Source organism: Equus quagga, chromosome 9 (genome assembly GCF_021613505.1).
Source record: "Equus quagga isolate Etosha38 chromosome 9, UCLA_HA_Equagga_1.0, whole genome shotgun sequence".
Classification (NCBI taxonomy): Eukaryota; Metazoa; Chordata; class Mammalia; order Perissodactyla; family Equidae; genus Equus; species Equus quagga.
Window position 1 is genome coordinate 120,146,140 of NC_060275.1, and position 25,021 is coordinate 120,171,160.

Consider the following 25,021-nt stretch of genomic DNA (forward strand, 5'->3'; position numbering starts at 1 on the left):
TTCCGGGCAGGTGTCCCCCATGTGCCTGCAAGGGCTGTGGTCAGAGCAAGATGGCTGGGAAAGGCCATCTGAGTCTCCAGCCCTCTCCAACTGGACCCCACTGCAGGCCAGGCCCACCTGCTCCGCAGCCACTGCCACCCCTTCTGGGCTGTTCTCAGGCGTCTCAGGAATGTGTTGTTGGGTTTGTCACGGGGGGTGAAGGGGCCACAGAGAAGTAGCACATAAAATAACTTTTGTGAGTGTTTGTTCAAACTTGGTTGCAGAGGAAAATTATCCCATTTGGCTGCCACCTCCCTTCTGCTTTAGCCAGTGTGTGCGTGTGTGTGTGTGTGTTTATGCACGTGTGTGTACATTCGAAACAATGCTGATGGATCCAAATGCCAGAAGTCATATTTGAAGCTGCTGTTGGCTGGGACCGTGTAATTTCTTCTGTTCTCCTTGATTGCATTACTCCTGGTTTAGGAAAGTGATTTGAAAACAGTTTCCCTGGTAAAGTTGCTGAGTACAGGAGCTAGCCTACCCCTTGGGCAGATCCTGACAGGACGCTCCCGTCTCCCCTCGACTCTTCCACGTGGGGCTCATGAGTCGCAGGTGGCGGGTGGATGTGGGTCACACAGGCATTCCTTGAAGAAACCGTTGTGATCGTTATATTTAAACTTTGAATTACCGTGGCTGATTTTGGTTATAGAAAATTTGCTCTTTACTTTTATTGCTGAGTGTAAAGAAAGCATATGTGCTGTTATAAAGACTCATTACTGAATGCTGTTTGAAGTTATGAAATTACTCCCTGGGAATGTGGGGGAGGGCGGACGTGACATCTTGCATGATTATTAAAAGCAAAGTTAGAGATCACACAGCATTTCACTTTGATGGGCATGGAGACTGACGCTGGGGAAAGAGGGCGCAAAGCCGAGTCTGTCCTAAGGTTTCCCCGGCTGGTCTCCCCTCGTCCCCTCAAGGAGAACGAGCTTGTCTCCAGCCATCCTCAGCCTCGGCTGTGTCATCTTAGGTGCTTGCAATGTATTTGTTCCACCTGAAAGAAATGAACGTAAATGCCTCAGACCTCTCAGATGGCTGCTCTCGCCACTGGGCACATCCGTGGTTCTGCTGCTAAATGGTTGCATTCCTGTGTGTGTTTATTTTTCATGCTGGCTGAAGCCCAGGAGGGAAGAAGCGCAGGATCCTAGGTTCCAGTCTGACCATGAATAGAAGCAAATGCTCTGTGGGGCTGATGTCCTCCGCGGTGGCCCCAGCTACGGAGCCCAACGCCGTGGGCCCAAAGGCGGTGGAGCTCGTCCTGATCAAGGAGCAAAACGGGGTGCAGCTCACGAACTCCACCCTCATCAACCCCCCGCAGACCCCCGTGGAGAACCAACAGCGGGAGACCTGGAGCAAGAAGGTAGACTTCCTCCTCTCGGTGGTCGGCTTCGCGGTGGACCTGGCCAACGTCTGGCGATTCCCTTACCTGTGCTACAAAAATGGCGGGGGTGAGTCCAGACCCCGCCCTCCCCAGCCCCTGCTGAGCTAGAGCCACAGGCGGCTGGAGGTGCTTTCGAGAAATGCGCACTCTGGCGAGATAACTGCTTTCTTAGGTGGGATGGGGCTCCTGACTTAGCACTAGGGGGGTGCAGGTTCCCCTAGACAGATGTCACAAAACTGTAGGTGCAGCAGGGGGTAGAGCTCAAATGACGTCCTTCCGTGTCTGTACCCTAAAGTTGGGGACATGGGGGCCAGGGAAGCAGACGCTGGAGTTAGTGGTTGGAGGTGCCATGGCTCTGCCTTCTGTTTCCAAAGGTCATTTTCATTCCAGAAAGAAAACTCTCAAAGGCCCAAAGAAGGGCATCTTTGGCAACTTCAATGGTGTTTACAAAGTGTGCTTGTGAGGGAACTTGGAGTGGCAGAAGATGCCCTGGACATGTGCCCTTCTGCCTCCCTGCGCTCCCACTGCTCCCTGACCTCAGCCAGACCTAGGACCATGGCTGTCCCTGGACGCGAGGCAGAGAACTAAGATAAGGGGCAGGGTCAGCCCAAAAGTTCCAGTTGAGAAGCCAGTTAAGTTGGTGCTCATTTCCCATGAGCCCTCCTGACGCCTCCATGTCCCCTGCCGGTCCTCCATGCCTCGCTGGTCACTGTGCTGCAAACCTGGAGAACCTTGGGAGAGCTTCTTGGGGAGGGCCTTCCAGCTGCCGCTGAGTGGTAGGTTGGCATTACTATGCCCGTCATGAGGCCTAAGCAGGCACAGTAAGTTGCCCAAAGACAGACTGAGCTGTGGGGCTTCCCCATCCCAGGAGGAGAGCCATGACAAAGCTCCCTGTTATTTGAGGGAGAGCAAGAGGGCTTCAGAAGGCAGAGCCCAGGGCCCTGAACTTTGTGCCCAGGGTGGGGCACAGCTCCAGGAGGCGTGAGGTGCTGCCCTGGAGGAACTCTGGCCCCTCGGGCAGTACCTGTCAGCAGACGGCCTCAGCCGTGGCCTCAGTGGGGGCAGGCTGAGAAGGCCAGAACCCTTGTATGGCCAGAGTTGGGAGCACAGATCCCAGAGGATTCAGAACTCAAGAGGGGCAGACATTTCCACAGTGGGGCAAGCGGGGCAGAGGCCAGGCCTGCTGGGCAGGCAGGGAAGGGGCTGCACCCAGGAGCAGGGCTTCAATGTGGGCGAGGCCTTACCTGCTCTGCTCTTGAGGTGAATTCATCACTTGGGGGACTGGTTGGGGGCTTCACTAGGGATGTGTCAGGGCACTGGTGACAGTGGGGCCGGGCTGGAGGTAAGGGAGCACCCCGTGCAGCCTGTGACTTCCCTTTGGAGGGTGGCCACGCTGGGGAGCTCCAGGGAGGAGCAGAGAGTGGGGCGGCATGCACGGTCAGCTGTAGAGACGGCAGGGCCTCCGCAGCCCCGGGCTGAAGGTGCTGTCCTCCCACAGGTGCCTTCCTGGTCCCTTACCTGCTCTTCATGGTCATCGCGGGGATGCCCCTCTTCTACATGGAGCTGGCCCTTGGACAGTTCAACAGGGAGGGGGCTGCCGGCGTCTGGAAGATCTGCCCCGTCCTGAAAGGTAACCTGCGCCTCCTAGCACCTGGGGGGAGGCGGCCCACGGCGGTGGCCCTGAACCAATCCTGTGCATCCGGTCCTGCTTTGCTGGATAACCGTGCACATGGGCCCACCATTTTAATTGTGGTCCTCCCTTTAAAGATCTGTAATGACCAAGGATTCTAGAATGTGTTCTCTCGCTCCCAGCTGAGGCCTCCTGCAATTCATCAGCAGTGCTATTTTGTTAAAGTGGTAGATAAGATAAAACATCCATCTATATACCCATCTACTATCTATCATCTGCCTATCCATCATCTAGCTCCCTATATCCACATCTGTCTGTCTATCTACTTAGCATCCACATCTATTTATCTTCTATCCATCATGTATCTCCCTATCTACCATCCACATCTGTCTGTCTATCTACCTATCATCCATATCTATTTATCGTCTATCCATCGTCTATCTATCATCCATGTCTATCTATCCATCATCTATCTGTCCATCATCTTTCTACCTATCATGTATCTATCTATCTACCTATCATCTGTCTATCATTTACCTATCTATCATCTGCCTATCCATCATCTGTCTCTCTATCTACCTACCTATCTATCATCCACATCTGTCTGTCTATTTATCTACCTATCTGCCTATCATCCGTATCTATTTATCATCTATCCATCATCTGCCTATCCATCATCTATCTCTCTATCTACCTATCATCCATATCTGTCTGTCTATCCATCTGCATATCTACCTATCATCCGTATCTATCTATTTATCATCTATCCATCATCTGTCTATCATCCATGTCTATCTATCTATCCATCATCTATCTACCTGTCATCTATCTATCTATCTATCATCTATCTATCAATCTATCTATCTTCTATCTATCATCTAACATCTACCTATTATCTATCTACCTGTCATCTATCTATCTGTCATCTATCTAACATCTACCTATCATCTATCTATCCATCCATCCATCCATCCATCCATTTGCATGAGTTTGCTAGGGCTGCCGTACAAAGTACCACAAACTGAGTGGCTTAAACAATACACATTTATTGTCTTGGTTCTGGTGGCCAGAAGTCTAAGATGGAGGTATCGGTGAGGTTGGTTCCTTCTGAGGCTCTGACGGAAAATCTGTTCCGGGCCTCTCTCCTTGACTCGTGGGTGACCATCTTCTCCCTGTGTCTTCACACCGTCTTCCCTCTATGTGCATCTCTATATCCAAATTTCCCTTTTTGTAGGGAAATCGTCATATTGGACTAGGGCCCACTCTAATGACCTCATGTTAACTTGATTGCCTCTGTGAAGACCCTGTCTCCAGATAAAGTCACATTCTGAGGTGCTGGGGGTTAGACTTCAACAAATGAATTTTGAAGGGACACAATTCACTGCATAACACTATCTATCATCTATATATCCATCCATCAATCTATCCCTCTATCTAGCTATCGTCTGTCATCCATCTATTTATCATGTCTCCAGCAACCATCTATCACCTATCTATCAATTATCTATTATCTACCTGTCTGTCTATCATCTATCATATCTATCTATCTATTATCTATCTATCATGTATCTATCAACCATCTATCATCCATCCATCATCTATCTACCTACCTCCCCATGGATCTATCATCTATCTAACTATCTAGTTATCCATTGAGCTTTCCCTACTGCTGAGGCAATGCCACGGTGCCATGGGGCAAACACAGCTCGTGCCGAGCCCGGTGGCATGCCTGGTGACTGACCCTCCCGTGATCACCTCGCTCCTCCTCACGAGAGCCCTGGGGAAGACCACGGCATGCTGTCCCCGTCTCAGAGGTGCAGCACTGAGGACTGGAGGCACTGAGTGACTCGCCCATCGCCTCGACAGGGGCGGGGTGGGATTCGACCCCACAGCTGTCTAACTCCCCAGTCCAGCCACCGGGTCACGCCTGCCCACTGGGCCAGCACTGCATCTCAGGAGCTGGTGGCACAGCGAGGGTCCAGACACTTCCTCAAAGAGACACAGGGTGGCGCCTGCTGCAGACAACTGGCTTCATTAAGAAAATGGCTTTTAAAAAATCATTCTTTGGATTTTCTGGGAAGTTCTTGCAAAGTTGGTTCTCTTGAGAAAAGCGGAAGCCCCAGCGGTCCCCAAGGACGTGCTCTGGGTGGGTCAGTGGGTTCATGATCAGAGACAGCAACTCATCCATCCTTCGGGGTGAGAACATCTCACAGCTGCACAGTCGTCTCTGCGAGGAGGACACGGCCCTTGAGGCGGCGGAAGCGCTGAGGCTGGCCAGGCGTGAGGGCTCCTCCCGGTCGCTGTCTGCTTTCCTTCTTGATGGCCTGCTTGGTGACTCTTAAGATGTTAGCAATTTTTTCCTGGGCTAGCTGATTCATGGGCCCACCTTAAAATGGAGCTACAGAGAGACCTCCCTCCCCACCCCCCACACACATCTTCAGAGCCAGAGAGGGACAACTCTGGGTTCAGGAGCCAGGAGCTGGCATCCCCTGGGTGGGTGTGCATGGAGAAGTCAAAGCTTAAATGCGTTGCCTGAGGCTCGGCTGGCACCGTCGTTGTTTCTGGATGGAGGAGTGCGGTGGTAGCTGCAGGCACCAGGCACCTCTTAGCGACAGATGCGTGTGTCGAATCAGACATTTCAGCGTCTGTTGGCTGGCACAGTGTTGATCCGGTCGAGGGCAGTGAACCCAGACTAACAGTTCATGACACAGATGAGTTCATCATGTTCTCCTGGGCTCCGTCCGCCGGGCAGCGCTAACATGTCACACAGTCATCCGCTGTGACGAACCAGCGCTCTGGGGTCAGTATTTCCATAGCATTAAAATGCCAAATCAGAAATTAAGCGTCCCCACCCTCAGGTGACCGTTCTGGGGAAAAGTTGAGGAAGGATGCCTCCACACACAAATTCGCACCTCTGGACTTCCGAGAGTCGCCCCTCACATCTGGAGTATGTCGGGTTCTTTAGTGACGTGACCCTGTGCCACCTCCCACCAGGGAGTCCAGTGCTGACTCACAGGAAATCCGCTCCTGCCTGTGATCGGCAGGGCTTGGAGGGACCTGAGGGGAGGGGACAGGACGACGACCCCAAGGGTTTTGTGTTGCCGTCTATAAAATGTCAATCAACGATTTCCAAGGATTTCGAAGCACTACTTAGTCCTAACAAATTTGCATTAAGACAGAAAATCTGACTCCAGTAGGAATGAATATCAGCCCCACACTGTAGAGGAGCGGAGACTGTAGGCGCGGGCGTTTCTCCACGCGCCCCCAGACACCGCGTCCACGCCTGGAGGGAAGGTGGGCAGACATGCGTTAGTCCAGGCATCTACTCCTCATCCAGCCCCACGTTCACACTCTCGTGTCCCGTGTCAGCTTTTGTCCATTTCTGAAAACTCATCCACGAGGAGGACTGTGCCAGGGCCGAATGACGCCACAGGAAGAAATGCAGTGTGGCCCCTCTGGGAGAATCTTGGTCAGAGCCCAGTCACCCCACACACACCCTGGAAGTTGGGTTATGGGTCGCAGAGAGCCAACCCTCAAGCTCTGGAATCTTTGTGTAATCAGCACAGGGTGTGTGTTTGCTGAAGAGATAAGCGGATCGGGGCAAGGACACTAGACCTTTGTTTTTAAGGAAGAGACACCTGGACAAGTTTAACACCCTAATCGAGCTGCAGGTCCCAGCAGGTGTTTCCCACTTGGTTAGCTTATATTTTATCCACACGATGCCCGTTTGGTAGGAGTCTGTCGTTGCTCCGCTCAGGTCCTAACCACGCTGTTCTGGATGCCCTGGCACAGTGCCTTCTCTTCCCTTGTCTTTTTTAAAGAAATTAATTCATAAAATTTCATGTCCCTCCATATGTCATTGAAGAAGGGTGCTGCATGGTAAATGAAGACATCAGTTAAAAACCCAGATAGTCATTTGGGGCTAAAGGTCATCCAGTCCTCATGTCCGTGCCGCTGTGAACACCTTCTCCTGTAGACACTGAGCTGAACTCTCCAGAGAGCCTGCATCCCCATCCCTTCCCTCCCTGGGACCTGGGAGCCGCTCCTGTGCCTGACTGGAACTGAGGCCCCGAGACAAAGCCAGGTGGCGGCATCCACAGGGAGGGTGAGCTGCTGCAGAGCCCAGGACTTACTCGGTTCTCTGTCGGTCTCTCCAGAGCCCTCAGGTGGACACGTGGCCGAGAGGCGGCAGGTGGCCCTCAGCACCCAGAAGTGTCATCTCAGGGCCTGGGGAGAAGTCTGTCTCCCTCCCTCTCCCCCTTCCTCTCCGTCTCTCTCTGATGTGAGCACACATGCACACACACACACACACACACAAACACCCCATCAGATACTGAAGACACCCAGACCAATAGCGCAGGAATTCTCTCCTGTTTTCTTCCAAATGACCTGCCGGTGACTCTCGCGAAGAATGGGAAAGCTGCTCCACCAGGGAGCGCGTTCTCGCTGGTGCTCCTGGAATGAGAGCTTGTTCATGGCACTCTCTGCTGAGCCGGCCGGTGGACCCTCTGGACCGCACTGGATCTGGAGGGTGGTGGAGAAGCACGGCTGCTGTGCTCTCCTGAGGCCTGAGGAGGCGTCTTCTTGGGTCATCCGGTCAATTGCCAAAGACAAGCCCGTTTTACCTATGCTGTGGAGATGCCGCTTCCTATTTTAAGGAATATAAAATAATTTATGATATTTTGTAGTCAATATTTTAGTGTGATTTATCCAACTCTTTCTAAAAAGAATTTTAGGTGACAAAATAAAACAAGACAAAATACGCACAAGGTAATATAAGAAAGACTAAGAAAAATAGAAATTTAAGAAAATTGACGTTAAGAGCTGCGATTGAAATTCACATTTAGCCCTGAGCTTCCTGGGAGTCAGATAAAAGAGGAAAACCTCAAGTTTGCATTAATGTTTTCATCAGAAATATTAGCAGGGAGTGAGCCTGCCACCTTCTTGGGGGAGACAGTTCCCTGTGGCACTTGATGAAAGAACTGTGTCAGTGGAGCTTTATTTAGAGGATATGATGATGTGATGAACACTGATCACGAGAACATTCTTCTAATGAACAGAGAAATGGATTTTGTGTGGCCCAGTCTGAAGTGACACCAAGGAGGAACGTGGTGAAGGTGGCCCAGGCCTGTGGCTTTCTGTGGCTTTTCCTGAAGGGCAGAGCTTGGAGTGACCAATCAAATGGCTGACACTTGCACCCACCTTCCGAGGGGATCGTCCCTTTCCCTGGGGCATTTGGGGCAGCTGGAAAGCAGCACAGAAGAGGCGGCGGTCCTGGATGGGGGAGAGCCTGCGGGGCTGGTGTGCTGTGCTGCTGACGGGGTGAGCCCATGGGCTCCGGAAGCCACATCAGCCTGTGGCGACCGTGTCACTCTGTTGTGAAGGTTGAAAAACTTGGCCTGCCCCCGTGGAGGGCTATCCACACAGTGGTAGGTTCCAGAAGGACCAGAGGCAGTCAGCTCTTCCTTCAGACACAGAATTTGAACCTACTCCAGTGTTTAATCAAAGCCTCCTATAAGTTCCCAAAGTTTCAAGCTGAGGATTTGGTATACAAAGTTTTAACTTTGAAAAGATTTCCATTCAGGCATCCACAGTCAGCTCACTGCCAGGGAAAACCTTCTCTGATGCGCTTTGAGACAACATGGCTTCCTGACAGTGTGGCTTCTCGACAGCATGGCTTCTCAACAACATGGCTTCCCAACAACATGGCTTCCCAACAGCACGGCTTCCCGACAACATGGCTTCTTGACAGCACGGCTTCCTGACAACATGGTTTCCCTGACAACATGGCTTCCCAACAGTATGGCTTCAGGACAAATGGCTTCTCGACAGCATGGCTTCTCAAAACACAGCTTCCTGACAGCATGGCTTGAGGACAAATAGGTTCCTGACAACATGGCTTCCCAACAACATGGCTTCTCAACAACATGGCTTCCCAATAATACAGCTTCCCAACAACATGGCTGCCTGGGCGATTTCACTGTAAATCACGGCCCAGCCTCTCTCCTAAGGAGCTCAGTGAGCAGAATTTCAATATAGAATTACTTGATATTGACCAATTCCACACTGGAAAAGTCCTCCCAAAGGAAACCATTTTGGTTTCATCATCTTTGCTACTAAGCACGTGTTCCAAGAGGGATTACACGCTGAGGCCTCTTTTCTTTTAGGCCACTCCTGATACCGGATCTGTTTAATACGTATACATAAGTAAATTCTAGTGCTTCTCTTTTTGTTTGCAGGGTAGGAAGAGAACTTTAATGAAGTGCCCTGAGCATGAAAATAGATTCTCCTAAGGGTTATACCCATAAAAAACAACCCAAGCCACTCTCTGCAAAAGTCAGCTTGAAGGCATGCTCCGCCCCTGGCCACAAGCAGGCAAGACAGGGCACAGCACCTAACCGGGTTTTGATAAAGTACATTAAAGTTATAGCCCAAGCTAATCCCACCAGCAAAGCTGAGAAGGAACATTGAAATAAAGGAACTCTGCCTGGAGCTTAATAAAGTCAACCACAGTAGCAGAATGTGGCGGTGCTTGTCTGGCATTGAATAAGGAAGAGCTCCTTGACCAATGGGAAGAGGTCTTCTAACTGCCAGACTATTTGCCCACCATAGTCAGGATGACATCGTTCCAGAGACTGCTCACCACTTTGTTCTGCTCCAGTTTACCAGGAGCAAGGAACCCCTCAGTAACTGATCCCAAATTCCAGGCTTTATGATCCTGGGAATGGTACTCTGAAAGGCCCTGGGTGGCCCTACTAGGCCCTGGATGGTCAAGAATAGCCCTGAGTGGCCCTAGGATACCCTGACTGATATTGCATGGCCCTGGGTGGTCCTTGATGGTTTTGGATGGCCTTGGGCAGCCCTAGGAGGCCCTGGATGGTCATGCATAGTCCTGGTGATGTTGGGTGGCTCTAGATAGCTGTTGATGAACCCAGATGATTCTGTTTGCCCTAGGTGGTCTAGAGGGGGTCGTGAGTAGCTGTGGGTGGCCAGAAATGGCCCTGGATGGCTCTGGGTAGCCCTAGTGGACATGGATGGTCTTGGATGGCCTTCATGGTCCTGGATGAGCCTGGGTGGCTGTGGATTGCCATGGAGGGCCTTGGTTGTCCCCCAGTGAGTACTGATTACTCTAGGTGTCTCTGGATGGCTCTGGGAGACACTAGGTATTCTTGGGTGACCCTGGATGGCCTTCTATGGCCCTGTTGGCATAGGTGGCCTTGGATGTCTCTTGGTGGCTATGAAAGGGTGGCCTTTCTTGACTCTTGGTGGTGCTTTGTATCCTTGGGAGTCCCTAGATGGCCCTGGGTGGCCCTGGGTGGCCATGGCTGACTGTGGATGATTCTGATGGTTTTGCATGGCAACTGGCCCTGGAAACTCTGGGTTGGGTTGCCCCAGCTGACCCAGAGTGGCCCTAGATGACTCCAGTTGATCCTGAGTGGCTGTGAGTGGTTGTGGATAGGCATGGATGGCCCTTAGTTACCTGTACATCTGTGGGTGACCTAGTTGTGCCAAGGAGGCCCTAGATGACCCTACATGTCTCTGGGTGGATGTAGATGGCCACAGATGGCTTTGGAAAGGGGCAGCCCCTTCTGTGGTCACAGCCTGAAGTCTAGCATCTGCCCTTTCATGTCTTCCCTTGTGTGTTTAAAGACGTTGCCTGGTTTGGGGATGACAGCGAAGAGTTGGCAGAGGGTTGGAGATGCCTCCTGTAAGGGAAGGTGGAGAGGGGCACCCTGCTGATGGTGGCTCTGTGCTCTCACCTGCCCTAGGTGTGGGCTTCGCGGTCATCCTCGTCTCGCTCTACGTCGGCTTCTTCTACAACGTCATCATTGCCTGGGCGCTGCACTACTTCTTCTCCTCCTTCACCACGGAGCTGCCGTGGACCCACTGCAACAACACCTGGAACAGCCCCAACTGCTCAGACACCCGCTCCGGCAACTCCAGCTCCAGCCTCAACGACACCTTCAGGACCACGCCCGCTGCCGAGTACTTTGAGTAAGTGGGGGGTTAGTGCCTCTGGGTCAGTGACACTCTACTTGCTGTGTCTGCCTTGGGGAGGGGAGGATGCAGGGCTGGGCACATCAGCCACCCGCCCGTGCCACCCCACAAGGGTGTGGAGAGGACCAAGCCTCTTGTCCTGTGCCCAAATTCTGTTCCTTCAGGTTCTTGTGGGGTGTATTTCTGAAAGACACTTCCAGTGGCTCAGCTGAGCTATTGTGGAGTGAGTTCACGGCAGGAATGGGACACTGGACAGGCCTGTGGCTGCTCCATCCTGCTCTCAGGAGCAGTTTTGGGTGGGAGAGGCTGGCCAGAGATGCCTCAGACACTGCATGGAAGGAAGGTGCTGGGGCCCGGGCCCTGGGGGCTGCCGTGTCGCCTCCAGCGAGGGCTGGGCTCCGTGACCTCATCCACCCTCCCACTGCCCCTCCACCCTCCCCTAGCTGAGGCCGAGCTCTCTCCAGAAGCGAGGCCACTCTGAGCATCACTCAACCTCCATCCTCAGTAAGCAGACCTTGTCTCCGAGGTTCACCGACCATCTGCTTTTCCGGAGATGCTCTTTCTTCTTACAAACACAGAGTTAATTCTTTCATGGTCCCCCCTCTGTCCCCATGTCCAGCAGCCAGGCTGGTGTCCTGCTCCTCCGTCCCCTTGCCTGGCCCTCCGCAGTCCACACTGCTTGACCCCACCACCTGCTGGTCCGTCCCTCTCCTCAAATATGTTCTCTGAATCCTTTCAGGCACTGTGTCAGCTCCTGCCCTTGCCCCCTTCATCACCATGTGGTCCAGTTCAGCCTGGAAGGGCCGTCACTGCCCCTGGGGGGGGGGGGGGCACCATTTCCCCTTAGAACACAGACACATGTGGGAGAGACACTCACTATGAGGAGCCACGCTCTGTCACAGGGCCGTCCCCTCCCCGAAGCGATTCTGAGCTGGGCTGTCACCCTGAGCTGAGTAACACACTGCAGTTACAGAGGCGTACAAATTCATAAACGTGAGCGGGGGGCCGTCCCAGGCCGGCCGGGGGTTGGTGGACCGGGGTAGTGTGCAAGGGCGTGAGTGTGTGCGGGCCCTGGAAGACCCTTCCCTGAGTCCCCCGGCCCCCTAGGCGTGGGCCCCTGGGGCTGGCTCTCCCGTCCTGAGGTGGCTTCTCTTAAAATGTGGTGTTTGTCTCGGAGATGAGCAGCCATTCCCATCGACTCCAAAATTTCACATTGACTGTGATGTTCCCACTTTGGGGCTGAAATCTTACTGTCTAGTTAGATCTATTCTATTAATGTTTGTGTGTTAAAGTAAGTCCCTTTACAACTTAGCCAAAGGAACTTTAACCAATAAAATAAAATAACTCAGGTTTTAGCAAGTAGGTACATTTGAAAAACTTGTTTTGAGTCGAAAAACAGTGAGGTTAAAACAAGATCAGGATCCGATGAGGGCAGGACCCAGGAGGGCAGCACCTGGGAGGGCAGGACGCAGGGAGGGCAGGATGCAGGGAGGGCAGGACCCGGGAGGGCAGGACCCAGGAGGGCAGGACTCAGGGAGGGCAGGACCCAGGGGGGCAGGACCCGGGAGGGCAGGACGCAGGGAGGGCAGGACCCGTAAAGGCTTTGAGACACAGCAGGCCAAGCAGGGTCCCAGTGGTGGACTCCTCCTCCTGCTCCGGGAGTTCCGTGTCCCCGACCTCACACTGTGCAGCACACAGCACGAAGAGGCTCCTGTCACCTCGGTCGGTGGCTTGGGCTCCGTGGAGAAGAGAGGACGATGGGGACCGTGTGGATGGCACGGCGTCTGGGCCTGGCTGTGCCCCAAGTGAGACGGGAGTCTGAGCTGGGCTCTCCATGCCGTCTCCACCTCCTCTACCTTCAAGAGGTGGTTCTAGAGTTAAGATCTGACTTCCTGCTGTGCGGCACAGTGCCACCTGTGGCAGGTGGAAAGCTCCGGAAAGCTGGAGCCAGCTGCATCCTCCCACGTGTCAGGATTATTTCCTTGGGACCTCAGCAAATCCAGGCAGTGACGGCTCCTTTCCTGGCATGGCTTTCCCTCTTCCCGGCCCAGCCCTGGAGTCGGTGCCGGCTCAGAGCTGGCTCAGAAAGTGGCGTGGCAGGAGCATGCGGACACGATGGCACACCTTCCCACAGGTGCTCTCGAGGATTCAACAAGACACTGGGCTGTCCCCGGCTGGCCCAAAGGGCGCTCCCCGCCTGCCGTTAGTTCCATCTCCTTTCCGCATGGCCTCATGTTCTGCCTGATGGTGGGTTCCCTCCAGGAGACGGGCTCCTGACACCCCGAGCAGACTCCTCTCAGTCTGCTCTGTGCGGATCCTCCTGGCAGCGGCAGGAGCTGTGTGAGCCAGTGTCGACAGCTGTCTCCCTCGGGGAACAGCACAGGTGTCCGCGTGTCCTGCTTGTGCAGCCTTGCCCCTGCAGAGGGCCCTGGATGGTCCCGTGGGCAGCAGTGGTGCACCATACCGCTGAGCACCTTCCCCTGATTTCTGCAGTTCCTTTCCTTCAAAGACCCAAGGCGCCCCTTCCCTGCCCCAGCTCCAAAAAGCAGGGTGCTGAGGGTGAGGGGGTGGGGTGGGCTTCTGTGGGCTCCCAGCATGCTGCAGCTCACCTTCTCCACTCACCTGGAGGGCGGACCCTGCCTCTCAGCTGTGGGCCTGACTTCTCTGGTCCCGATGGGCCAGCTGCTTTCTGCCATGCCGAGTTGGGGAGGGCAGGTCTCTGGGCAAGCTCAGCTGTCCGGTTCCAGTTCTGGGTGGGGAGGCAGCACCCCTCCAGAACCCCCATCTCCCTCCCTCTCCAGGCGTGGCATGCTGCACCTCCACGAGAGCCGTGGCATCGATGACCTGGGCCCTCCCCGGTGGCAGCTCACATTCTGCCTGGTGCTGGTCATCATCCTGCTGTACTTCAGCTTGTGGAAGGGAGTGAAGACTTCTGGGAAGGTGAGGCTGCAGGCCTCGCCAATGGGGAGTGGACATGTGGCTGTGGTTGGAGAATGAACAGGGGGTCATGGTTGAGCTTTGGAGTGAATGGTGGGGGGGCTGTGGTTAGATTGGGGAGTGGATAGATGGCCATAGTTGGGTTAGGTAGTGGACAGGTGGCTGTGATTGGTTTGAGGAGCGGGTAGATGGCCATGGTTGGTTTTGGGAGTGTATGGGTGGCTGTGGTTGGGTTGGGGAGTGGATAGGTGGCTGTGGTTGGGTTTAAGAGTGGACTGGTGGACTATGCTTGAGGAGTGGACAGGTGGGCTGTGGTTGGGTTGGGGAGTGGGCAAGGGGGCCATGGTTGGATTGAGGAGTGGATGGGTGGCTGTGACTGGGGAGTGAACATGTGGTCCATGGCTGGGGAGTGGACAGGTGACCGTGGTTGGGGAGTGGACAGGTGGGCCATGGTTGGGAAGGGGACAGGTGGCCGTGGTTGGGGAATGGACAGGTAGGCCGTGGTTGGGTTGGGGAGTGGATGGGTGAACCACGGTTGGGGAGTAGACAGGTGCCCATGGTTGGAGAGTGGACAAGTGGGCTGTGGTTGGGTTGAGGAGTGGATGGGTGAGCCATGGTTGGGGAGTGGACAGGTGGCTGTGGTTGGGGAGTGGACAGGTGACCGTGGTTGGGGAGTGGACAGGTAGGCCGTGGTTGGGTTGGGGAGTGGATGGGTGAGCCACGGTTGGGGAGTGGACAGGTGGGCCATGGTTGGGGAGTGGACAGGTGGCCATGGTTGGGGAGTGGACTGGTGGGCTGTGGTTTGGGAGTGGACAGGTGGCCGTGGTTGGGGAGTGGAGAGGTGGCCGTGGTTGGAGAGTGGACAAGTGGGCTGTGGTTGGGTTGAGGAGTGGATGGGTGAGCCATGGTTGGGGAGTGGACAGGTGGGCCATGGTTGGGTTGGGGTGTGGATGGGTGAGCCATGGTTGGGGAGTGGACAGGTGGGCCATGGTTGGGTTGGGGTGTGGATGGGTGAGCCACGGTTGGGGAGTGGACAGGGGGTTGGGGAGTGGACAGGTGGGACGAGATTTGGTTGGGAAGTCAGCACTTTGCTGTGATCGAGCAGTGGTATCAGGGGAAGCACCCACAGCAGAGTGTTTTCAGCATGAATACAAGCACAACAAATTATTTTGTGCCAGTTAAAATATTTTGGTTATTATCTACACACTGAAGCAATTTTGCCCCAATGTGCCTGACGCACCTGGTAATACCTGCAGTGATGTGCCAACACATGAGACCTTCCAGTAGTGACAGGGGCCTTTTCCCCCTCCCCCTGCAGCCCAGAGTCCGTCTTCTGCCCATAAGCCAGGTGCACATTTGCACAATCGGTGCAAGTTCGCTCGCATCTCGCTCATCAGAAATTCAGCCACTCCTGCCCACTGTGACAGACCAGAGGCAGAAAAGGAGTGCCCCTTCCTTGCCAAATTGTTCATCCTATTTTAATCCCTGGGAAAGATGAGCAGGAGAGAAGGCATTTAACAGTCTCAGTCCAGCGAGCATTTGCTGAGCTGGCGTCCTCTGAATGTGGGGACATTGGGCTTCCGAAGCAGAGGCCACCTCTCTCTTAGCACAAACCATCGGGGTGACCCTGGGCCCACTCCCTGCCAGGAGGTGGCTGGTGCAGCCCCGTGACTTTGTCCTCTCCCCAGGTGGTGTGGATCACAGCCACCATGCCATACGTGGTCCTCTTCGCCCTGCTCCTACGAGGAATCACTCTTCCTGGAGCCATGGACGGCATCCGAGCTTACCTGAGCGTTGACTTCCATCGGCTCTGCGAGGCATCCGTGAGTATGCCCTCCGCTCGCGGCCCTGCAGCGCATGCAGGCTGGCAGGCTGCGTCCTGTGGGGCTCCTGTGTTCTGGGGCAGGAAACCCCAAAGACAGCAGCTCAGCCAGAGCTCCTTGCTGGCCCTGTAAATCCAGCAGGTGGAGGCTGCTCTGCCGTGCACCGGGCTTTGCAGGATGACCTGCACACCTGACCCCCAGCAGAGGTCACCATCTGGCTGAGAAGGGGGACATGTGGGCACAGCAAGGAGCTGCAAGGACCCGAATAAGGAGGTTAGGGGAGCAGGTCGCCTGCTGTCTCCTCAGAAATAGAGCAGAAGGCTGCGGCTGATCGGCCTCCTCCCCTGGGCCGTCCCGCTTCTTGGAGGAACGCTCTCGGTTCCTCGGATGAGCACTGACGGGGCAGCCCATCTGTGCTGGAGAGTGTTGGCGCTCACCTGGAACCAGGCCTGAGCCCTGGCTCCGTGTTCATCATCTGAGCAAGGCTGAGACATGTCAGTGTGGCATGAACCTGGGCCTCCTCCTGGGGAAGACAAACCTCGACGGGGAGACACTGCTGGGTACTCGCGGCACGAGAGGGCTATCGACATCGTGCCGTGTCAAAGACTGAGTCGAGAGTCGGGCTGCAGATTTCTCCAGCACAGGAAGAAGTCATTCTGCGTTAAAATACGTAGAGACAGCCGCCTGAAGGGAGGGGTCTTGGCCAGGCGACGGGACAGGGAGGGAGACAGAGGGGCTGCAGCGTTGCTGGGAAATGAGGCCCAGAAGGGGAAGTGGCTGTTGGCAGGTGGCCAGCTCCTCCAGGGTGATCCCTCCACGGGAGGTTCAGCTGCTCCCTCTCACCCTGCACCCGAGGCTGTGCAGGGGCAAGGTGGGTGCCCTGTCACCCAGTGGTCTCCACATCGCCCTGACTCCAGCAGGTTGTGTTTCGCTTTTAAAATGCTGTACTATCTTGGTCCAGTTCTTGTCCACATGCCCTCACCTTTCCCACGTGTAAGCTACTCTTGGTATGTCATCTGTGCTGCGTCAAGCGTGCACGTACCAGTGACTGAGCCACGGTTGAGCTTCACGGGCCTTTGCACAAGAGCTGCTGTGTGCTCACCGTGTGCTCATGTGTTTGTAATCGCCTATGGGAAAGACATACAGTGGATATTAGTGAGTGCGTGTCTAATCGAGGTATCAGCATCACTTAGCATTTCAATAAATGAGTGCTGTCACAAGGGTGCGGACCTGACTGGCTCTCATCGTGCGGAGCACAGTCCTGCTGGCCCATGGGAAATCTAAACTAATGCACAGATGCACGCCGCCCTCTCTGGGCTCTTCCAGGCCCACGACACAGGAGGGTTATCCCTAGAGGGGGCGTTTGCCGCTGATCACGTTGTCGGTGCCATTTGTTCGTTGATGATGATGTTGGGTTCAAATTCGACTCTGTTCCATGGAGCCCACAGCGGCTCAGCTGCAGATGCCATTGAGAGAGCTCGAGGGAGGACAGGAAGCTGCAGTGGCCATTTGCACAGTTGCCTTGTGACAGCTCAGCTCTCAGGCCGCCCTCGTCTCGGACCCAGCTCAGTCTCTCTCTCCCGGCTCTGCGCAGGTGTGGATCGACGCTGCCATCCAGATATGCTTCTCACTGGGCATTGGGTTTGGTGTGCTCATCGCCTTCTCCAGTTACAATAAATTCACCAACAACTGCTATAGGTAAGTCCTGAGCCCCCGATGCCGCTGGGTCTGCAAAATCAGGTGGGGGCATCACCAAGGCGGGGTGCAGCATTGACTCTTGGAAGTCACCTGTCGCTGGATGAAAGGAGAGGAAATAAGCTGTGCTGGCAAAACCTCCCAGCTAGAATGGCTTCCTGAATAGAAATTAAAATGAGGACGCTGCAGGCAGAATGCTGATTCTTGCTTTAGGGACGGCACTGAAACACGGAAGATGTTTGTCGCCTCCCTGGGAGGAAGACTCCAGGATTGACAGTGCAGCCAGATTCCCCCTAAGGGCCCCCCTCGCCCCTCTCCTTCATCCCCACTGGGCCCCAGCAGCCTCCTCCTCCCAATGCTCTGGGTCAGGCTGGGCCCCCAGACTTACCCCACCAGGAAATGCCTGCGTGTGTTCCCTCCCAGCCCGCATGGGACCCTGGGCCCTGGAGGGTCTCCGAGACCTTATGCAGAGGTGTCCAGGTGACCCAGCATGAGGACAGGCAGGAAAGTGGCCCACAGCCCTCATGGTGTCTCAGCCGCTGCCACCTGGCCCAGGATGACCTGAGCGGCCTGCAGCCACATGCTGTCCCGAAATCCTTGTAAAAACAGAAAGAGAATTTCTTCAGGGACCTGCTTCCTTTGACCTTCATGAGCTTGTATTTATTCTCTTTCACATCATGGGGATAAAAATGGGGTAAAAATACAAAGACAGTGTTGGCAGCAAAACGGCCTGACAGACAGTGGGACAGACAGGGAGGTATCAAACGAGGGAGGACTCTGGATGGCAGGTCCTGAGATAGCCTCCACCCGCTCCCGGACCTGCCTGCTCCGGGCACTCAGGACAAAGTGCACGTCCTTCTGCTGGGGTGCCCAGGTGGCCTGACCCCACGTCCTCCCCACTCTGCTCTGGCCTTAGAGTGGTTCTGTGCCCTGGGAGCACACAGGGAACGCAGCACATGGGGCCCACAGACCCACCTGAAAGAACCTGCATTTTAACAAGGTCCCCAGGAGGCATCGCTCTGCCTGCAGCCCCCGCCGGGCATGGGTGGGGACTACCTGGTCGTCTGTTCTGCACCCCCAAACCCTGCCATTGCCCGTTGGGATCATCTGGCCTTCGACACTGCATCGAGAGTCCCAGGAGCCTCTTGGTCCCCGGGCAAACTAGGCAGCTGGTTACTGTGCGGTCTGTGAGGGCCAAAGGCTGGACACGCCCAGAGCCTGGAGCCCCTCTGCCAGGAGGGCCCAGGTGGGAGGTCCTGTCCTTGTGAGGGCACCAGTCCGAGGACAGCTCTGTGTGGCTGCAGAAGGGGCTGGTGTGCTTGTCTGGGAAAGTGCCCTCCCAAAGCCCACTGGCCCCCAGACACAACAAATGAAGGGTAATGACTGGAAATCGCAGCTGCTCCAGCATGGGTGCTAGGCGGTGTCTTATCCCTGCAGGGACGCCATCATCACCACCTCGGTCAACTCCCTGACCAGCTTCTCCTCGGGCTTCGTGGTCTTCTCCTTCCTGGGGTACATGGCCCAGAAGCACAGCGTGCCCATCGGGGACGTGGCCAAGGATGGTGAGTCCCCTCAGGGCAGGCCCGGGGCCCCTACATCTCTGCCTGCACCTGTGGCTCTGGCTGCCCAGTTCTCTAAGTATTTTCCCTGCAAGATGGGAGGGATGGACATGCATAAGGCCTTGAGTACGGTTCGTGAGAGGCGCTGACTCGAGCAATTGCACAGGTTCAAGCACTGAGAACCAGCCAAAGAATGAAGTAATTGGGAGCAGCCACACCTCCCGCAGCCTCCCTGCTCCTCCCCTGTTGGGCCCTCCATGCTGGGACCACGTGGCCAGTGGCACCTTGCAGTGGCCCCTCAGGCTGCAGGTCCAGGATCTGGTTCCCAGTCTCTGGGTAGACGCTGTCACTCACTGTGAGCAGTTAATTTGTTCCAAACCTTTTCCCTCCAAAGACCCATTGACGACGACACATTTAGATGGGATCTGGATAATAGCCAGAGAAATCCCTAAAGGCCGAGACCTGGTGGCCCGTGTTCCCAACCTGCTCCCCAGCCAGCCTGCAGACACCAGTGTCTGTGCGCCGGGCAGTGAGCGTGTAGGAGTGGGGCTGGTGGAGGCCGTGGGTTCAGGTGACACAGGGCACAGGCCTTGGCCCTGCAGGACGTGTGCCAGGCAGGAGAGAGCCAGGAGGGCAGGCACTGAGGGGATGCTGCTTGCTGCAGCCCCCTGGGCATGTGGGGGGTTGCTTGGTTCTAGTACATGAGTGGAAAGTCGTGACGTAGGCAGCCTCAAACTGGGCCAGTCCAGAGCTCCAGGGGTCCCCAGATCACTGCAACCCCTTGCCTGCCTTCAGGGTCTTTCTGGGCTGAGCGATGCAGGGTCATCCCCTGGAGACTGTCCCCGGCTCCAGGCCAGCTCCTGGCCCGAGAGTGTGACTTGAAGGCCTCACCTCCTCCGAGAAGTCCCCTGCTCTCCTGGACACTGCTCCTGAGACTCAGAAAGGCCCCTGTGGTATCACTGACTCATCTCCTCCTGGGTCTTTCTACTCTTGAGTTGGGGGTCTTGCAGGGAGGGCGTCGAGGGAGCAGAGGGCCAGCCCCGCCAGTGCCCTGAGCTCTCCCGGGTCCTCCCTCAGCATCCATCCGGATTCTTGGGGAGTCGAGCGTTAGGACCTCCCTCTGCCTTGGAAGTAGGAAAGAGAGGTTCAGGGATTGCAATGGGAGGGCGGACGCTGGCATGAGATCTCCGTCCATATTCTTTGCTCCAGGAAAAAAAAAATCCAGTAAAGGTGGGAGAAAGGGAGCATAATGCAAATACATACGCAGCAGTGAAATTTGCTCACGGTGCATTGATGCATGTTCCCCATTCCTTTTGCCCTTTATTATGATAAATAGCCATCGCTTGCAAAAACCTTCATTAACCCCTCAAAGTAAAGCTGTGCGTCTTCTATGCGTTTCCACGACAAGCAAAGTAAATGTCACTTATAGCTCTAATTCTCAGGAAAACAGGGTGAAATGTTAACTGAGGCACAGAAATGAAAGGCAGGGGTGTTGACATTACCTTCTCCTGAGCTGACGAGGTCTTCCCGGGTTCGTGCTCACGGCGTTTAGACTTCAGAGCATCTCAGACAAGCTGCCCCAGCTCCTCCATTGGAAACCATGCCCCTTCCATCGGTGCATCAGGAACTTCAGGGAGCCGGGGCCTGAGAACAGAGCCCGTAAGGGACTTTGGGGGGTGGACCCTGCCTCTGGCCTTTGTTCGATTCTCTACAAAGATCAGTGAGTGCCCATCCCTATGGGCTGGCCCAACATAGGCCCTGCTGAGGCCCAGGAAAAGCAGAAAAGTTGTAAGTTACGTCTCTGTAAGCAGATACTCCAAGAATGTGCCAGTGAGCTAAGTACGCACGTCTTTTAAAATTGAGTGTGAAAATGGTCCGTTACCCATTTCCTGTGGGAATCTTTTCTACTTTGGCGTCATTCGAGGCCAAAGTGCGTAAAGTCTTGGTTGAGTCCTTCCCGGCTCCCCTCCAAGCCCACGGCCTTCCCCTCCTCCATCTGGGAGCCGGCCTGTCCTCCACCCAGCAATGGCACTCCCAGGACAGTTTCAAAGGGGATGAGCAGAGGAGGGCTCGTGTGGGAGCAGAGACACTCCCCTTTCCGGCAACGCATGGGGGGGAGCATTCGCCAAATCGCAGTATCTCTGTACTCATTAGGTGGTTTTAAAAGGTCATACTTAGAGAAATTCATCGACACAGAAGACAATTTGTAGCAAGTGCAGAGTGAACCACAGTGAGTGTGAGTGTGAGCACATGCATGTGTGTGTCTGTGACACGCCCAGGAAAAACAAACTCGGAGGTGCCACCGAGTGTTGTCAGGGACGCAGGGCAGGACCCGGGAAGCCCTCTCGCCCTCCTCTGGGCTCCCTCCCCTGTGCTGGTTCTGCTCTCCCTTTTCCTCTCCCGGAGCCCCATGGCCGGGAGGACACAAGTGATTTGAAGGAACAAGGCCACGCACGGGCGGTGGGGGCCGAACAGAGGCCTCCGACTCTTGTGGGCTTCCATTCTCTAGAGTCCTGGGCCAGGTGTCCACTGAAGTCACATGGGGGAGGGCTTTCCAGGCAGAATGATGGAAGGAAGGCGATGGAAGCGTGTGTGGTCTCGTCTCCAGAGGCTCTTGAAGGGGCTGAGGCCTCTGCAGGTGGGTGGGAGTGAGGGCGATGACATGGGGACAACCGCAGGGTCTGCTTTCAGGGCCCGGGCTGATCTTCATCATCTACCCCGAGGCCCTCGCAACGCTCCCGCTGTCCTCGGCCTGGGCCGTGGTTTTCTTCGTCATGCTGCTCACCCTGGGGATCGACAGTGCCGTGAGTTACCTCAGCGCTTTGCGTGCTCCTGGGACCCCACGGGCTCATTCTTGGCCCTTACAGGGCCAGGCAAGCCCCTGGGGCTCCCCAGGGTCCCCCAAAGTCCCTCTTACTCACACAGAGCCCCCGCAGGGGTGGGAGGGAGGCATCCCATGATCACTTGAGAGCCTTCCTAGGATGGGGTGTTTGGACCAACGTACCTCTCTTCTTTCACTGGGGGTTCCAGCTGTGCCCTCTGCCTGAGCCCTCCGGGGTCCTAGACACACACGCAGCAGGGCCCGCAATGAGAGGGCAGTGCAGGAAAAGTGGGTGATGGGACCACACAGGGTCACAGCAGGCCCTTCCTGCCTCGTCACTTTCTGTGACCCCATAGTCCCCAGGAGGAATGGATGTGCTTGAAGGGTAGGGCAGCAGAAGGCCGAAGCCACGCTCAGGCCTGCCCACTGAGCATCTCACGTGTGGCTCTGCGTGTGCATGTGCACGTGCACGAAGGAGGGAGAGCATAGGCCCACGTCTGGCTCTGGTCCTGCTGGACTTCCTCCAGCTCCTCCTTCCCCATTGCCTGCTTAGGACCAACAGTCAAGGTCTCATGACAGGCCATGGGTGTCTTGTTCACCTGAGCTTCCCGGAGGGTGCAGAGCCCGCAAGTCCCTCCCCATGTGAGCATTCGTCATGCAGTATAGCCCTCCACCTCCATCCCAACCAGCCTGGTCACCAGCCCACTGGGCGGACCACAGCACTTGGACCACAGGGCTGTCGGGGATGAATCCCATGAACACCACTTCCTGGGGGAGGTTTTTGTGACAGAGCAGGGCAAACAGGGTCCTTGAGCTGGCTGGCTGCCTTGGCAACCCCCATCCTGACAACACTCGGAGTCAGGAAAGCTTCCTCACCGGGGACACAGCCAGTGGCCAGGCCAGGTCCTCCCTGGGAACAAAATGAAGCAGTGCTTGTGGAAGGGATGTTTCCTTGGACAAGTCCAGCAGAGCTGAGCCTTCACAGTGATGCAGTGGAGAGAGTTATGTTGCCACGCAGCACTTCACCCACCCGGGGGCTACAGAGGGGCTGTGAAAGTCCCCACCAGTGGAGAGAGCATCCACCTCTGGGTCCTCCCTCCCCAATGGCCATGTCATGAGAGAAGCCCTCGCCAGAGCTGTCTTGTCTTTAGGGCATTCTGCACCTGGCACCGCACAGCTCCCTACTCTGTGTCCATCTCCCGGGTGTACGTCTGTTGAATTACGGGTAAATCGTGCCCAGGTATGGTGCAGCATGCCCCGCCCCACAGCGCATCCTGTGGTCTGTGTTGGCTGCAGATGGGCGGGATGGAGTCAGTGATCACCGGGCTCATCGATGAATTCCAGCTGCTGCACAGACACCGGGAGCTCTTCACCCTCTTCATCGTCCTGGCAACTTTCCTCCTCTCTCTATTCTGTGTCACCAATGTACGTACCTCACTCAGCTTCTCCTGATGGTGTCTCAGCATTCAGTGCTAGGCACCTGGTTGGTGCTGCCGGGCCACACAGAACTGCAGCGTTCCTAAGAGCTGCCCCCCTCCCCCAAAAAGACACACCATGACTTGTGATCATACGTGGGTAGCCATGCTCACACTCGGGGTAGCTGTGGTTGCACGGGGTAGCCGTGGTGCGTCTAGAACTGGGTCTGGAGTTACTTCAGCACCTGGACAGCTCCCTCGGCTGCGCTGCCTGCCTGTCGGATTTGTGGGGCTAAAGAGCAAGGCGGGGTGCTGTCCATGGGGTGCAGGGGCCGCGGTCACACCCCTCCCCCTGAGGCTCTGCCAGGTTTTGCATTTGGTAGTTGCGCTGGGAGTCCTAGGAAAGGAGAGGAGAGGTCGTTGTTATTTTTGCATAATAGACGTGTCCCTAAGAAGCTGCACGTGGATTGAATTTTAGTGTCTCAAATCAGACTGTATAGGGAGTCAAATAGCAAATGTCTGTAAACTGAATCTGCAGGCCAGGTTTATATCTTGCAAAAAGTACTTTCATGGGCGAGGTGTGCTGCACTGGGGCACCCTGAGTCCGACAGGTGTTCCCCTCTCTTCCAGGGCGGCATCTACGTCTTCACGCTGCTGGACCACTTTGCGGCTGGCACGTCCATCCTCTTTGGAGTGCTCATCGAGGCCATTGGAGTGGCCTGGTTCTATGGTAAGGGTGAAGCCTTGCTCTAGGGCTGGTGTGCTTCACCTGGTGTAAGACCCCCACTGTGCCATTTTTATGACCAGCCGGGCTGGCACCCTCTTGCTTTGTTGCGGTGCTGCTTCCTTGAAAAGAGGTGCGTGTTAGCTTCAGGAAGCTTCCATTGTGGTTACCACGGCATCCTCGAGGATGGAAGGCTCAGCAACTGCCTGTTCAACTGGATCAATGAAGACACCTGGCTGGCACCCCAAATCCTTGCTGTGGTCAGAGGCAGACAATGTAGCCACATAATGGTGCTGTGCAGACATTTTAATTGGTTCTTGAGAAAGAATGGTTCCTTGGATCTGGAGACTCTGACTGCTGGTGGATGTGAGGTCTCCGTGTTCAGCTAACCAGGAGTTGACTAGCATTAACTTGGCCCCAATCTACAGCCATGGCCCCCTGCCCTCCTGGGGCACTTATCCTGTTTCCTGGGGTATCCGAGTGTAGTTTTAACAGCAACAGAAAGCCCAAACCGGAGCAGCCATCCCCTCTCCCAGAGTGCTGACCGGGCAGGTTTCCCACCTTACGTTCTCTCAGTTTTCTCTTCTGTAAAATGGGGCCATGGTGCTGGCTCACCTCACCTGGCTGGGTTTCCTTGAGAGAGTTAGCAGTGAAAGCTCATGTTACAGGATTTATAAACGTGTGTGATCCAGCCCAAAGCTAAAGGTCTGTGGTGGTGTGCCAACCCCAGTTTCATAGGGCCCCTACTGTCGTACAAGGAGGTCCACGTTCTCCACCTCAGAGCCATGGAAATTATAACTTTAAAAAATGCTCTGGCTTCAAGAGGCTTAACCTGACAAATAGTTCATAGTTCAAGAACGTTTTTGAAATTATATTTTCTTTACTACAGAAAAGGGAGATATCAAACTCTTTGTGCCTTCCATGGCACCTGGAGCCAATATTTGTCTATCACTTTAAATTGTCATCTCTCCTCCTACCCCAAAAATAAAGCCTCAGAGG

General features: G+C 55.2%; 1 protein-coding gene across 1 annotated transcript in view; it reads left to right on the forward strand.

Moving 5' to 3' along the window:
* Nucleotides 1-1,201: 1,201 nt before the first annotated feature.
* Nucleotides 1,202-25,021, forward strand: part of SLC6A3 (solute carrier family 6 member 3) — a 30,466-nt gene continuing 6,646 nt past the window's right edge. Inside the window, exons 1-10 of the mRNA XM_046671220.1 lie at nt 1,202-1,487; nt 2,919-3,050; nt 10,820-11,045; nt 13,850-13,988; nt 15,674-15,808; nt 17,403-17,506; nt 18,941-19,065; nt 21,754-21,866; nt 23,180-23,308; nt 23,929-24,028. Coding sequence (XP_046527176.1) covers nt 1,202-1,487; nt 2,919-3,050; nt 10,820-11,045; nt 13,850-13,988; nt 15,674-15,808; nt 17,403-17,506; nt 18,941-19,065; nt 21,754-21,866; nt 23,180-23,308; nt 23,929-24,028 — 1,489 coding nt within the window. The remainder of the gene's footprint in view (nt 1,488-2,918; nt 3,051-10,819; nt 11,046-13,849; nt 13,989-15,673; nt 15,809-17,402; nt 17,507-18,940; nt 19,066-21,753; nt 21,867-23,179; nt 23,309-23,928; nt 24,029-25,021) is intronic.